General features: G+C 46.7%; 1 protein-coding gene across 1 annotated transcript in view; it reads right to left on the bottom strand.

The window, feature by feature from the left end:
- apc2 (APC regulator of WNT signaling pathway 2) overlaps positions 1-15,207 on the bottom strand; it is a 200,303-nt gene that overhangs the window by 95,051 nt on the left and 90,045 nt on the right. Inside the window, exon 3 of the mRNA XM_078423873.1 lies at positions 9,424-9,514. Coding sequence (XP_078279999.1) covers positions 9,424-9,514 — 91 coding nt within the window. The remainder of the gene's footprint in view (positions 1-9,423; positions 9,515-15,207) is intronic.

Genomic DNA, 15,207 nt, shown 5'->3' with positions numbered 1-15,207 from the left:
CTCTCAACCCCATTCTCCTGCCTTCTCCCCATAACTCCAGACACCCGTACTAATCAAGAATCTGCCAATCTCCACCTTAAAAATATCCTTTGACTTGGTCTCCACAGCCGTCTGTGGCAATGGATTCCACAGATTCACCAACCTCCGACTAAAGAAATTCCTTCTCATCTCCTTTCTATATCCTTTTATTCTCAGGATATGGTCTCTGGTCCTAGACTCTCCCACTGGTGGAAACATCCTCTCCACATCCACTCCATCCAGGACTTTCACTATTCGGTAGGTTTCAACGAGGTCTGCCCTCATTCTTCTAAACTTAAGTACAGGCCCAGGGCCTTCAAGAGCTTGTCATGTGTTCGCCTGGGTTCATTCACCCTGTGCAGCTGCACAAGAGAGGACATTGAGGAATGCAGGCTATTCCCAGGGACTTTTACTGAGGCACATTGGAGGATCATCAACGCAGTGAATGCCAAACTTGCAAGTTCAAGACAGGCTTATTGCCAGATGCACCAGTACAGGTGAGGTGCAGGTACAATTATTAGCAGTACAATCTATTATCAACAGTTCTCTGGCCACTGGCACTGTTCCAACCAGTTTCAAGCACGCGGTGGTCCAGCCCCTACTGAAAAAACATAACCTAGACCCCACCTTGCCTAGCAACTACAGACCCATTTCCAAACTGCCATTCCTGTCAAAAGTCCTTGAAAAGGCAATCCTTAACCAATTAGTGCCCTACCTGCACCAAAACACCATCCTGGAAAGTTTCCAGTCAGGTTTCAGAGCCCACCACAGCACAGAGTCTGCCTTGTTGAAGGTACACAACGACCTGCTTCTCGCCATCGACACCGGCGACTGTGCAATCCTGCTCCTTCTCGACCTCAGCGCAGCATTCGATACAGTGGACCACACCATCCTTATTGACCGTCTCCGGTACGCGGTTGGCATTGATGGCACTGCCCTGAGCTGGTTCGCTTCGTACCTCAAAGATAGGAGTTTCGCCATCAACATAGGCAGTTATTCCTCTGCTCCAGCTAGCCTCTCCTGCGGAGTTCCACAAGGCTCCATCCTAGGCCCCATTCTCTTCTCTCTATACATGCTCCCCCTTGGCCAAATCATTCAAAGGCACGGCATTTCTTTCCACTGCTATGCCGATGACACTCAGCTTTACCTCCCCCTGAAACCCAACAACCAGTCAAATTTAAACAGCCTCTCACACTGCCTTGAGGACATAAAATGTTGGATGGCACAGAACTTCCTCCAATTAAATGAGAGCAAGTCTGAGGTCATCCTATTCGGCCCCCCCGACTCCATCAAATTGATAACAGGCAGTCTTGGAAGCCTATCCTGCCTAGTCAAACCGCATGTCAAAAACCTCGGCATGATATTTGACTCTGCATTAAAATTTGATAAGCAAGTCAACGCTGTGGTAAAAGCCAGCTTCTTCCAACTTCGAACCATAGCTAAAATCAAACCTTTCCTCAAATTCGACGACACAGAAAATATCATTCACGCTTTCATTTCCTCCCGCCTAGACTACTGCAACTCCCTATACACTGGGATCAGCCAATCTTCCCTGTCCCGCCTGCAACTGGTCCAAAACGCCGCAGCGAGACTCCTGACGGGTACCCGTAAAAGGGACCACATCACCCCGATTCTGGCCTCTCTCCACTGGCTCCCTGTACGGTACAGAATCAACTTCAAGCTCCTCCTATTCACGTATAAAGCCCTAAATGGACACTCCCCCCCCACATCAAAAATCTTCTAACCCCCCTCTCTAACTCCAGGTCCCTCAGATCGGCCGACTTGGGGCTATTCACTATCCCGCGGTCTAGGCTTAAACTCAGGGGTGACCGCGCTTTTGCGGTTGCAGCTCCTAGACTGTGGAACAGCATCCCTCTCCCGATCAGAACTGCCCCCTCCATCGACTCCTTTAAGTCCAGGCTCAAAACATATTTCTACTCCCTAGCGTTTGAGGCTCATTGAGGAGGCGCTGTGAACTGTTTGCGTGCTACTGTATGTTTTCATTTTTTTTCTATTGGAACCTAATCAAATGTACAGCACTTTGGTCAACGTGGGTTGTTTTTAAATGTGCTATACAAATAAAATTGACTTGACTTGACTTGACAATGACAAATCTTGCTTGCGGTACCAACACAGGCACATAAACTCAGACTAACACAGAAAAATAAATTGTACGCAAATTACACATACGATTCTAAAAGTGAATATTTTTAAGGCAGAGATAGATAGATTCTTGATTAGTACAGGTGTCAGAGGTTGTGGGGAGAAGGCAGGAGAATGGGGTTATGAGGGATCAGACATGATTGAATGGTGGATTAGACTTAATGGGCCGAATGGCCTAATCTACTCCAATCACTTATGACCTTATGACATTATAAGGCGACCGCGCAAAAAAAAAGAGATATAGTTTTTCCTCACCCCAGGTGATGGGTGTGTGGAATAAGCTGCCAGTGGAGGTAGTTGAGGCAGCTGCCAGTGGAGGTAGTTGAGGCAGCCACGGTAACAGCATTTAAAAGACACTTGGACAAGTACATGGATAAACTTTTTCAATCAGAGAGTTATAAATCTGTGGAATTCTCTGTCTCAGAAGGCAGTGGAGGCCAATTCTCTGGATGCGTTCAAGAGAGAGTTAGATAGAGCTATTAAGGATAGCGGAGTCAGGGGGAATGGGGAGAAGGCAGGAACGGGGTACTGATTGTGGATGATCAGCCTGATCACATTGAATGGCGGTGCTGGCTCAAAGGGCCGAATGGCCTCCTCCTGCACCTATTGTCTATTGTCTATTGTCTATTGATAGGAAAGGTTTAGTGGGATATGGGGCAGGCATGGGTAAATGGGACCAGCTTGGATAGGGCAATTTGATAGGCATGAACTAGTTGGGACGAAGGGCCTGTTGCTGTTCAGTATGACTGTATAAATCTGTATCTCTAGTAGTGTCTGGGGCCTCCTTGTATTTTGGGGGCAGCACGGTGGCGCAGCGGTAGAGTCGCTGCCTTACAAGCACCAGAGCCCCGGGTTCAATCATGACTACGGGTGCTGTCTGTACAGAGTTTGTACGTTCTCCCTCTGGGTTTTCTCTGGGTGCTCTGGTTTCCTTCCACATTCCAAAGACATGCAGGTTGAAGAAGGGTCTCGACCCGAAACGTCCCCCATTCCTTCTCTCCCGAGATGCTGCCTGGCCCGCTGAGTTACTCCAGTGTGTGTCTATCTACAGGTTTGCAGGTTAATTGGCTTCGGTAAATTGTCCCTAGTGTACAGGATAGAACGAGCCAAGGAATTGCAGGAGCCCTGGCTCCTCACGGTTAGCTGCCGTGACAAAGTAGGCAAAGTAGCAGTAAGTAACCTTTGCCTTCCCTCTCTCTCTATCCCTCCCCCCCCTTCCCAGTTCTCTGACTAGCCTGACTGTCCTCATTTACATTTTATCTCTGTTTGCTTTATTGTTACCTTCTCCTAGCTAACAACGATCTATTCTAACGATAGACACAAAAAGCTGGAGTAACTCAGCGGGACAGGCAGCATCTCTGGAGTGAAGGAATACCTGCCTGATCCGCTGAGTTACTCCAGCTTTTTGTGTCTATCTTCAGTTTAAACCAGCATCTACAGTTCCTTCTTACACAATGATCGATTCTACATTTTCTTTGATCCGCACCCCCCCTCGTCTCATTTTCACACCTTGCATTTCCTTATCTCTGTATCTCTCTCTCTCTCTCCCCGATTCAGTCTGCAGAAGGGTCTCGACCCGAAAAGTCACCCATTCCTTCTATCCAGAGATGCTGCCTGTCCTGCTGTGTTACTCCATTTTGTGTCTCTGCTGCGGAATATTAGATCACATGGGATCCAGAGAGAGCCAGCTAAGCTAATTGGATACAGAGTTGGCTTAATGGTAGGAACCAGAGTGTGGTGTTGGTAGGTTGCTCTTCAGACTGGAGGCCTGCAATTAGTGGCGTACCTCAGGGATCAGTGTGTTTGCAGTTTATCATTTATATCAATAATGTGGATGAGAATGTACAAGGCTTGAATGTATCACAAAATGCTGGAGTAACTCAGCGGGTCAGGCAGCATCTCTGGAGAGAAGGAATGGGTGACGCTTTGACCCTAAACATTACCCAGTCCTTCTCTCCAGAGGTTCTGTCTGACCCTCTGAGTTACTCCAGCATTTTGTGATACCTTTGATTTGTACCAGCATCTGCAGTTATTTTCCTATAACAGGTATAACAGAGCTTTGATTTGTACCAGCATCTGCAGTTATTTTCCTATAACAGGTATAACAGAGCTATAGAAGGCATGAATGGTAAGTTTGCAGATGACACTGAAATAGGCGGTATCGTAGCCAGTGAAGATGATTGTCAAGAATTACAGTGGGATCTTGATCAGCTGGGCAAGTGGGCAGAGGAATGGTTAATGGAGTTTCATGCAGATAAATGCGAGGTGTTCCACTTTGGGAAGTCAAACCCGAAGGGCAGGACCTTCACAGTGAATGGTAGGGCCATTGAGAGTGTTGGAGAGCAAAGGGAGCTAGGAGTGCAAGTACTGATGGTGGCCTCACAGGTAGATAACAATACGATAAAACTTTATTCATCCCCAGAGAGAAATTGGAAGGCAGTAAAGGAGATTTTTGACACGCTGGGCACCATCAGTCAGGGAAATTAATATAGAAGTGAGGATGTTATGTTACAGTTACGCAAGACATTAGTGAGGCCACACTTATTGCATTCAGTTTTGGTCACCCTGCAATAGGAAAGATGCTCTTAAGACTGAAAGAATGCAGAGCAGATTGATGACGATGTTGCCAGCACTGAGCTATAGGGAGAGGTTGGGCAGGCAGTGACTTTATTCCTTGGAGCACAGGAGAATGAGGGGGCGATCTTACAGAGCTGTATAAAATCCTGAAGTGAATTAGGGTGAATACACAGTCTTTTTCCCAGGGGGGGGGGGGGGGGGGCAAGAAGCATAGGTTTAAGGTGGAAGGGGAAAGATTTATTAGGAACCCGAGGGGAATCTTTTTCACACAGTGGGCGGTGGGTAAATGGAATGAGCTGCCAGAGGAAATAGTTGAGGCAGGTACAATAACAACATTTTATAGACATTAGGGCAGGTACGTGGATAGGAGAGGTTTAGAGGGATATCAGCTGGAAGCAAGCTGATTGTGAGCAATTTTAGATACCATATCTGAGGAAGGATGTGCTGGCTCTGGAGAGGGTCCAGAGGAGGTTTACAAGAATGATCCCAGGAATTAGTAGATTAACCTATTCCTGGGACCGTTTGTCGGCACTGGGCCTGTACTCGCTGGAGTTTAGAACAATGAGGGGGGACCTGAATGAAACGTACAGAGTAGTGAACGGCTTGGATAGAGTGGATGTGGAGAGTATGTTTCCACTAGTGGGAAGAGTCTATGACTAGAGGTCATAGCCTTAGAATTAAAGGACGTTCTTTTCGGAAGGAGGGTGTAGGAAAATAACTGCAGATGCTGGTTCAAATCGAAGGTAGACACAAAATGGTGGAGTAACTCAGCGGGTCAGGCAGCATCTCAAGAGAGAAGAAATGGGTGACGTTTCGGGTCGAGACCCTTCTTCAGAAGTCAGAGGGTGATGAATCTGTGGGATTCTTTGCCACAGAAGGCTGTGGAGGCCTTCAGTGAATATTTTTGGCAGAGATAGATAGATTCTTGATGAGTACAGGTGTCAGAGGTTATGGTGAGAAGGCAGGAGAATGGGGTTAGGAGGGAGAGATAGATCAGCCATGGTTGAATGGCAGAGTAGACTTGATGGGCCGAATGGCCTAATTCCTTATGACATGGCCTTAAATGGGACTAGCTTGGATGGGTCATCCCGGTCAACATGGACGAGTTGGGCTGAAGGGGCCTTTTCCCTACTGCAGGGCTCTATGACTGTATGATCTGAACCTAAAGTTTTAACCACTGAAGTTACACTCTGATCTAAACACATTAAACCTATTTTGTGCCCCACAAGAGTTGCAGGGAAATATTTAATCTGTGTCAAGTAGATGCAGTGAATATCTGTGAGCACAGTTTACAGGATTAGTTTAGGTTCATGGCAAATAGAAATATGTATCATTATATTAGACCAGATGAGACATTTCCATGCATAATATACCCACATAATCTAATCTTCTCCAATTGCTTGCTCTGTGAGCAGGGACATTGACTAAATTTCTTCTGCTCGCGGCTCCATAAGTATATTAATGTGTTTGCTTAAGCTGATAGCTAGCTTGCATTCCTTGAGAAATAAAGTACAGGCACTGAAAACCAGAGATAATGTAATTGGCATTGGAATACACAGTAGTAAGTTATGGGGTGGCACAGCGGTAGAGTTGCTGCCTTGCAGTGCCAGAGACACAGGTTCAATCCTGACTATGGGTGCTACCTGTACGGATTTTGTACGTTCTCCCCGTGACCACATGGGTTTTCTCTGGGTTTTCCAGTTTCCTCCCACAAGTTACAGGGCGGCACGGTGGCGCAGCGGTAGAGTTGCTGCCATACAGTGCTTGCAGGACCAGAGTACGATCCCAACTACGGGTGCTGCCTACGATTGTACGTTCTCCCCGTGATCGAGAAAGTTTTCTCCGAGATCTTCGGTCTCTCTTTGGTCTCCTCCCACACTCCAAAGACGTACAGGTTTGTAGGTTAATTGGCTTGGTATAAGTATAAATTGTCCCTAGTGTGTGTGTAGGATAGTATTAATGTCCGGGGATCGCTGGTCGGTGCGGACTCGGTGGGCCGAAGGGCATGGTTTTGCGCTGTATCTCCAAACTAAACTAAACTCCAAAGACGGACAGATTTGTTAAGTTAATTGGCTTCGGTAAAATAATTGTAATTTTCCCTGGTGTATACGCTGATCGGTACAGACTTGATGGGCCGAAGGGCCAGTTTCAATGCTGTATCTCCAAAGTCTTAAAGGTATATCGAGAGAATGGGCAAGGATTGAGTGGTCATGTGGAATCAGTGTTTTTTTTGTGATGGCACATGGTACCGACAACACTAAAACAAAAATTAAAAAACAGATTTTCAAAATTTTAGAAATTTTAATATTACAAAAAGATAATGAAAGTTTAAAAAAATTAAAAGTTATTGATTAAATTAGGTGGTCAGCCCCTTTACCAGCTTCAGCAGTTTATAAGACGATATTCCCCCAAAGACTCCAATGACAAGGAATGATAGAAATAAGGAAGTGCAGATGTTGGTTACCAAATAAAGACACAAAGTGCTGGAGTAACTCAGCTGGTGAGGCAGCATCCCTGGGGAACATGGACAGGTGGCTTCTCGGGTCAGGATCTTTCTTCAGTCTGATTATGGGGCAAAGATAGCTGGGGCAGGACAAAGCCTGGCAGGTAATATAGGTGATGGGGGGGTATTTGATAGACAGATTGTTGGACAAAGGCCAGAGATGAAACGATAGAAGGTGTGAGACAAAGGGATTAAAGAGGGGTAAGTGATAGGTGGATACAGGTGAGGTGGGGCGATTGGCAAACAGAGGAAGTGATGAAGGCTAGAAGTGAAAAGGAAACAAAAGTATCCACCTATCACTTGACAATCTTTGACCCCCCTTCCCCACTTCATTTCCAGCTTTCTCCCTCCTACTACAATCTGTCTGAAGAAGGGCCCCAACCCAAAACATGGCCTGTTCATTCTCTCCACAGATGCTGCCTGACCAGCTGAGTTCCTCCAGCACTTCTATTTTTAGTTTAGTTTAGAGATACAGCACGGAAACAGGCCCTTCGGCCCACCGAGTCCATGCCGACCAGCGATCCCCGCACACTAACACTATTCTACACACACTAGGGACAATTTTACACGCACACCATGCCAATTAACCTACATGCCTCCTACGTCTTTGGAGCTTTGTGTGAGCAGGGATAATATGTTTTCAGTGATATTGGTCGAGGGACAAATGTCAGCTAGGTCACCAAGGATATTTCCAAATAGGGATCTTCTTCCAAATAATATCAGGGAATCCTTGAACTGGGAGAGTTGATGGAAATGTGACAGAGCAGATGGTATGACGGTGTTGATGGGTTGGTGAGCACGTTTGCTGACGACACCAAAATTGGAGTTGCAGTCCTTGAGGAAGGTTGTCAGAAGATCCAGCGGGATATAGATCTGCTGCTGAAACGGGCAGAGAAACGGCAGATGGAGTTTAACCCTAGCAAGTATGAGGTGTTGCACCTTGAATGAAAGGGGAAAGTATACCGTTAATGGCAAGAACCTTAACAGCATTGACGTGCAGAGGGAACTTGGTCCAAATTCATAGCTCACTGAAGGTGGCAGCACAAGTCGATCGGGCGGTAAAGGCGATATGCGGATTCATTGTCTTCATTACCAGGGGCATAAGAGTCAGGAAGTCATCTTACATAGAAAATAGGTGCAGGAGGAGGCCATTTGGCCCTTCGAGCCAGCACCGCCATTCATTGTGATCATGGCTGATCATCCACAATCAGTAACCCGTGCCTGCCTTCTCCCCATATCCCTTGATTCCACTAGCCCCTAGAGCTCTAACTAACAATCAGTCTGAAGGGGTCCCGACCCAAAACATGACCTGTTCATTCTCTTATAGATCTTGTAGCTCTACAAGACTGTGGTTAGGCTGCATTTGGAGTATTGGGGGAATGTTTAATGGAGAGAGATGCGCGGGGCAAGTTTTATTTTCCACAGAGAATAGTGGGGGCCAGGAACGCATTGCCAGTGGTGTTGGTGGAAGCAGATACAATAGGTTTTAGATACCCACATGGAATTGCAGGGAATAGAGAGATATGGATCATGTAGACAATAGACAATAGGTGCAGGAGGAGGCCATTCGGCCCTTTGAGCCAGCACCGCCATTCAATGTGATCATGGCTGATCATTCTCAATCAGTACCCCATTCCTGCCTTCTCCCCATACCCCCTGACTCCGCTATCCTTAAGAGCTCTATCTAGCTCTCTCTTGAATGCATTCAGAGAATTGGCCTCCACTGCCTTCTGAGGCAGAGAATTCCACAGATTCACAACTCTCTGACTGAAAAAGTTTTTCCTCGTCTCAGTTCTAAATGGCCTACCCCTTATTCTTAAACTGTGGCCCCTGGTTCTGGACTCCCCCAACATTGGGAACATGTTTCCTGCCTCTAACGTGTCCAACCCCTTAATAATCTTATACGTTCTGATAAGATCTCCTCTCATCCTTCTCATCTCATCTACAGGCAGATGAGATCGGTTTAACTTGACATCATGTTTGGCACACACATTGTCAGCCATTGTCGGTTCTATTATCAATGCAAGAAGGCCATTCGGCCCATCGTGAATGTGGCGGGCGGGGCTGCGATGGATGGATCTTTGATAACAGGTTAGCAAGTAATTATTACTCAGCCAAACAGAGATTAACATTGCGGATTAAGATACTAGCTGGTCCCCTACCTTTCAGGTGGTCCAGGATGTCGCTTCTCCCAGTAGAAGCCAGGTTGGTCGCCTCTTGCTCGAGTTTGTTCTGAAGTTGCTTCAGCATTTCCTGGAGGAGGTAATTGAGAGTAATAAGTACACCGATCATCCTGGCTTGAATAGGAGTGCCACACAGAGACGCAACACACACACGACCAAATGTAGTTAGGTGGAAGATGCTTCCTGTAAAAGATATCCTCTCATATATATTGTCTGCTCCAAAGCGACACTTTTATTTACATGCTACCAAATTTGCAAATGCAGAGGGGAGATTTGCTCGCCACGCCCGGCTATGGCTGCAAACTCTTCTGTGTTAGACAACTCTTCTGTGTTGATGCACAGACAAATGATGCAAGTGAGGGCACACTGGTCTCCTCAGCTTCACTGATAAATAGTCTGGATGTTAGACGCCCGCGTCAGGTCACTTTAACGTTATGCCCCCATGACTCTGTGCAAAAACAACACTTGTAATCTTGCAAATTGTAAGTGTCTCGCTATTGATCCTGCAATCCTTCGCCTCGTTTGTCATTCGCGTCTGTATGCGCCACACGCTTCATTGCCACCGAAAGGGATCAATATTGAACCAGTCTCTCGCCCGACAGCTACTGCAGACCAGTGAGGCCACCTGCCATCATGAAAACAGCCACCTCTGTCAAACCTTGCAGCAAAGGATGCAGGCGCGTTTAATTCCTGTGTAACCCCATGGATTTGCAATCTGTACTGGGGCCCCTGTGTGTTTAAACTCCAAAGATGAGACCACACGTCTTGTGGAGCTGCGGAAGATCCATAGTGTTGTTGGCAGGAACAGCAAACGCCTCGGCAATGAGACTTCAGGGCATTTTGCTGTTCCCACCGTTCTCCAGCCAAGTGCTCAGAGGTCGATGCTTTTTTTCCCCATTCCTTTTTCTCCAGAAATGCTGCCTGACCCGCTGAGTGAGTGACTCCAGCTTTTTGTGCCTGTTTTTCGGTTTACACCAGCACCTGCAGTTCGTCCCCACACATCACGCTGTCCTTGTTTTACAGCTGGCTGCGAATCTGGACAATTCTTCAAAAAAAGCAATGTGTTAGAGGGTCCAAAACGACTGGCATTTAATTGCACAGCTTTGCCACTTTACGTCCATTAAATGCAAACAGGAGTAGCCAGTCTGGACAGAACAGCAGCTGCACTTTAACGCTTCAACTTAGAGGCAAGGAGACTTAATTGCAAAGCCTGGCTGCATTTGGCTTTCTGTGTCTTGCTGCTGTGCAGATGGTTCTGCCAGATTACTGCCAGTAACTCAGGATGCTTTTGGCTTTCTGTGTCGTTGGATGATGCAGCTGCACTAAAGGCAATAAATTCACATCAGCGCATCAGAAACAGCAGCCAAGAGAGCGTCGTAAACTGGGGCCCAGCATCTCCTAAACGGCTTCATGTGCAATTTCTAGAGTTCTGATGCAGTGTATTAATAAAAACCCCAGAAATGCCGCGTCATTGCTGGCATCGGCTCACAGTGGAACCACTCCTCCAAAGGGCAGGAGGCAAACTCTTAGTTATACAGTCCCTCTAGTCTTGGACATCTAGGCCATTTAGAACGGAGATGAGGAAAAACGTTAGAGGCAGGAAACATGTTCCCAATGTTGGGGGAGTCCAGAACCAGGGGCCACAGTTTAAGAATAAGGGGTTAGGCCATTTAGTACTGAGATGAGGAGAAACTTTTTCAGTCAGAGAGTTGTGAATCTGTGGAATTCTCTGCCTCAGAAGGCAGTGGAGGCCAATTCTCTGAATGCATTCAAGAGAGAGCTGGATAGAGCTCTTAAGGATAGCGGAGTCAGGGGGAGAAGGCAGGAACGGGGTACTGATTGAGAATGATCAGCCATGATCACATTGAATGGCGATGCTGGCTCGAAGGGCTGAATGGCCTCCTCCTGCACCTATTGTCTATTTCCTCCCGGGGAGAGGGGGGGGGGGGGGGAGGATTCCGACTGTCTCTCCCATCTGTGCCTCTCATAATTTTGTGATCTCATCATTTTTGGGGAGGCTCGGCGGACGAAATGTGTGGGAAAGAGCTGCAGGTGCTGGTTTAAACCGAAGATAGACACAAGATGTTGGGCAGGCTGCATCTCTGGAGGAAAGGACTTTCCGGGGTCGAGACCCTTCCTCAGTGAGAGTCAGGGGAAAGGGAAACGAGAGATACGGACGGCGATGTAGAGAGATATAGAACGAATGAATGAAAGATACGCAAAAACGTTACGATGATAAAGGTAACGGGCCAGAAAATGGCATAGGTAAGAACAAATACAGACAATGAGGCTGAACAAGACGACTTTGCAGCTGGTACGACTTGGGTGAGGGGGGATGGAGAGAGAGAGGGAATGCAAGGGTTACTTGAAGTTAGTGAGACCAAACGTAGAATGTTCCCAATTTTGGGGGAGTCCAGAACTAGGGACCACAGTCTGAGAATAAAGGGGAGGCCATTTAAAACTGAGATAAGGAAAAACTTTTTCACCCAGAGAATTGTGAATTTGTGGAATTCTCTGCCACAGAAGGCAGTAGAGGCCAATTCACTGGATGAATTTAAAAGAGAGTTAGATAGAGCTCTAGGGGCTAGTGGAATCATGGGATATGGGGAGAAGGCAGGCACAGGTTACTGATTGTGGATGATCAGCCATGATCACAATGAATGACGGTGCTGGCTCGAAGGGCCAAATGGCCTCCTCCTGCACCCATTTTCCATGTCTCTATGTTTCTAAACGCATATTGGAGGAACAGCATTTCATATTTGGCCTGGGCAGCTTACAGCCCAGTGGTATGAATATTGATTTCTCTCACTTCAAGTAACCCTCCACCCAAGTGCAATCCTGACCCACACCACCATTCCCTTTAACTTCCCTGCACACGGCGGTAACTGTGGTGCAGCGGTAGAGTTGCTGCCCCACAGCGCCGGTGACCCGGGCTTTGACCCTGACTACGGGTGCAGCCTGTACAGAGTTTGTACGTTCTCCCCGTGACCACGTGGGCTTCTCTGGGTTCTCCACTTTCCTCCCACACTCCAAAGACGTGCAGATTTGTAGGTTAAATGCCTTCCGTAAATTGCCCTTGATGTTTAGGAAACGAAAGTGGGCTAACATGGAATTAGTGTGCGGGTGGACGGCATGGACTTGATGGGCTGAAGGGCCTGTTTCCACACTGGGTCTCTAAATTAAATCAAGCAGCATTTACTTAAAGCATGCATTGAGACCAATACCAGGACTTTAGTCTTAAATACAGATCAAAGCTAAAAAGCAAGGTGGTGGGAATCATTGGACATAGAACATAGAATAGTACAGCACAGGAACAGGCCCTGTGGCCCACAATGTTTGTGCCAAACATGATGCCAAGATAAATTAATCTTATCTGCCTGTATACAATCAATACTGCATTCCCTTCATATCCATGTGCCTATTTAAAAGCATCTTAAGTATCGTTATCACATCTGCCCCCGGGCAGCATGTTCCAGGCACCCACCACCCTCTGTGTAAAATAATTCCCCCACTAACCTCCTTTATGTAGAGTTTACAAGGATGAGCGGGAATCTTATAGAAACATATTAAAATTCTTAAGGGATTGGACAGGCCAGATGCTGGAAAAATTTTCCCCATGTTGGGGGAGTCCAGATTGCAGGGGTCACAGTTTAAGAATAAGGGGTAGGCCATTTAGGACTGAGATGTAGAAAAACGTTTTCACCCAGAAAGTTGTGAATCTGTGGAATTCTCTGCCACAGAAGGCAGTGGAGGCCAATTCTCTTAATGCATTCAAGAGAGAGTTAAATATAGCTCAGGGCTAACGGAATCAAGGGATATGGGGAGAAAGCAGGAACGGGGTACTGATTTTGGATGATCAGCCATGATCATATTGAATGGCGGTGCTGGCTCGAAGGGCCGAATGGCCTACTCCTGCACCTATTTTCTATGCTTCTATGCTTTCAATTTTGCCCCTCTCAACTTACAGCTTTTCCACCCTGGGAAACAGGTTCTGACTGTCTATCCTATCTCTGCCTCAGGTATGTATATACCTGTTAGGCTTTCCTTCAACCTCTGGCATTCCAGAGGAAAACAATCCAAGTTTATCCAACCTCTCCTTGTAGCTAGCACCAGCATTCTCATAAGCCTCTTCACACCCTCTCCAAAGCCTCCACATCCACACACAGAACCAGAAGAAGTTTGTTGTTCTGTCTGGGACTTATGGCAAGAAGACACTCTTGACTCTTGACTCCATGTCAAGTCTCTTTGAATATCTCAGAGAGTTGAGGCGATGGTGTGTTTTTGTCGTGATTCGTCATGGAACGAACCTTGACGTTCGTGCTGCGGTTCTTGAACGAGGACCGGCTTGGAATGGGTTTTTTTCTGGTTTTGCAAGCTTTCTCATCTCTATAACTGATGTGCAGTGGCAGGTATTCTCTGTAGCTGCTACATTTCCACATTTCCAAGTGGTTTACCCTGGAGCTCTGGGAATCCCTGCAGCGTTAGCTAATGGACTGCTGAGTCCCAACAGACTTTCAACACAGCCTGATTATACTCCGCGCTCACTTCCAAATGGAAGTTTGCAATATGTGGCTGCACTTACGGCTCTAAGGGGAAAGTCATCACAGCAAGAGCTCTCTGTAAATGGTCAACGCCCTCCAGCTTGAGTTATCCCGCTTGCTGGCTCTGACTAATGTGGTGCAACATTGGTCAAGATGGGGTGGCACGGTGGTGCAGCGGTAGAGCTGAGAGCTTGCATTCCTTGACACATTAACCATATAATATAAACCATATAACAACTACAGCACGGAAACAGGCCCGTTCGGCCCTACCAGTCCACGCCGACCACTCTCCCTGACCTAGTCTCATCTACCTGCTCTCAGACCATAACCCTCTAATCCCCTCTTATCCATATACCTATCCAATTTACTCTTAAATAATAAAATCAAGCCGGCCTCCACCACTTCCACCGGAAGCCCATTCCATACAGCCACCACCCTCTGAGTAAAGAAGTTACCCCTCATGTTACCCCTAAACTTTTGTCCCTCAATTCTGAAGCTATGTCCCCTTGTTGGAATCTTCCCCACTCTCAAAGGGAAAAGCCTACCCACGTCAACTCTGTCCGTCCCTCTTAAAATTTTTAAAACCTCTATCAAGTCTCCCCTCAACCTTCTACGCTCCAAAGAATAAAGACCCAACCTGTTCAACCTCTCTCTGTAGCTTAAGTGCTGAAACCCAGGCAACATTCTAGTAAATCTCCTCTGTACCCTCTCCATTTTGTCGACATCCTTCCTATAATTTGGCGACCAGAACTGCACACCATACTCCAGATTCGGCCTCACCAGTGCCCTGTACAATTTTAACATTACATCCCAACTTCTATATTCGATGCTCTGATTTATAAAGGCAAGCATAACAAACGCCTTCTTCACCACCCTATCCACATGAGATTCCACCTTCAGGGAACAATGCACAGTTATTCCCAGATCCCTCTGTTCCACTGCATTCCTCAATTCCCTACCATTTACCCTGTACATCTTATTTTGATTTGTCCTACCAAAATGCAGCACCTCACACTTATCAGCATTAAACTCCATCTGCCATCTTTCAGCCCACCCTTCCAAAAGGCCCAAATCTCTCTGTAGACTTTGAAACTCTACTTCATTATTAACTACACCACCTATCTTAGTATCATCTGCATATTTACTAATCCAATTTGCCACACCATCATCCAGATCATTAATGTAAATGACAAACAACAGTGGACCCAACACAGATCCTTGG

Source organism: Rhinoraja longicauda, chromosome 28 (assembly GCF_053455715.1).
Source record: "Rhinoraja longicauda isolate Sanriku21f chromosome 28, sRhiLon1.1, whole genome shotgun sequence".
In the NCBI taxonomy this organism is placed as follows: Eukaryota; Metazoa; Chordata; class Chondrichthyes; order Rajiformes; family Arhynchobatidae; genus Rhinoraja; species Rhinoraja longicauda.
Note: the sequence above shows the minus strand (reverse complement) of the source record. Positions and strands in the feature narration are given on the sequence as shown.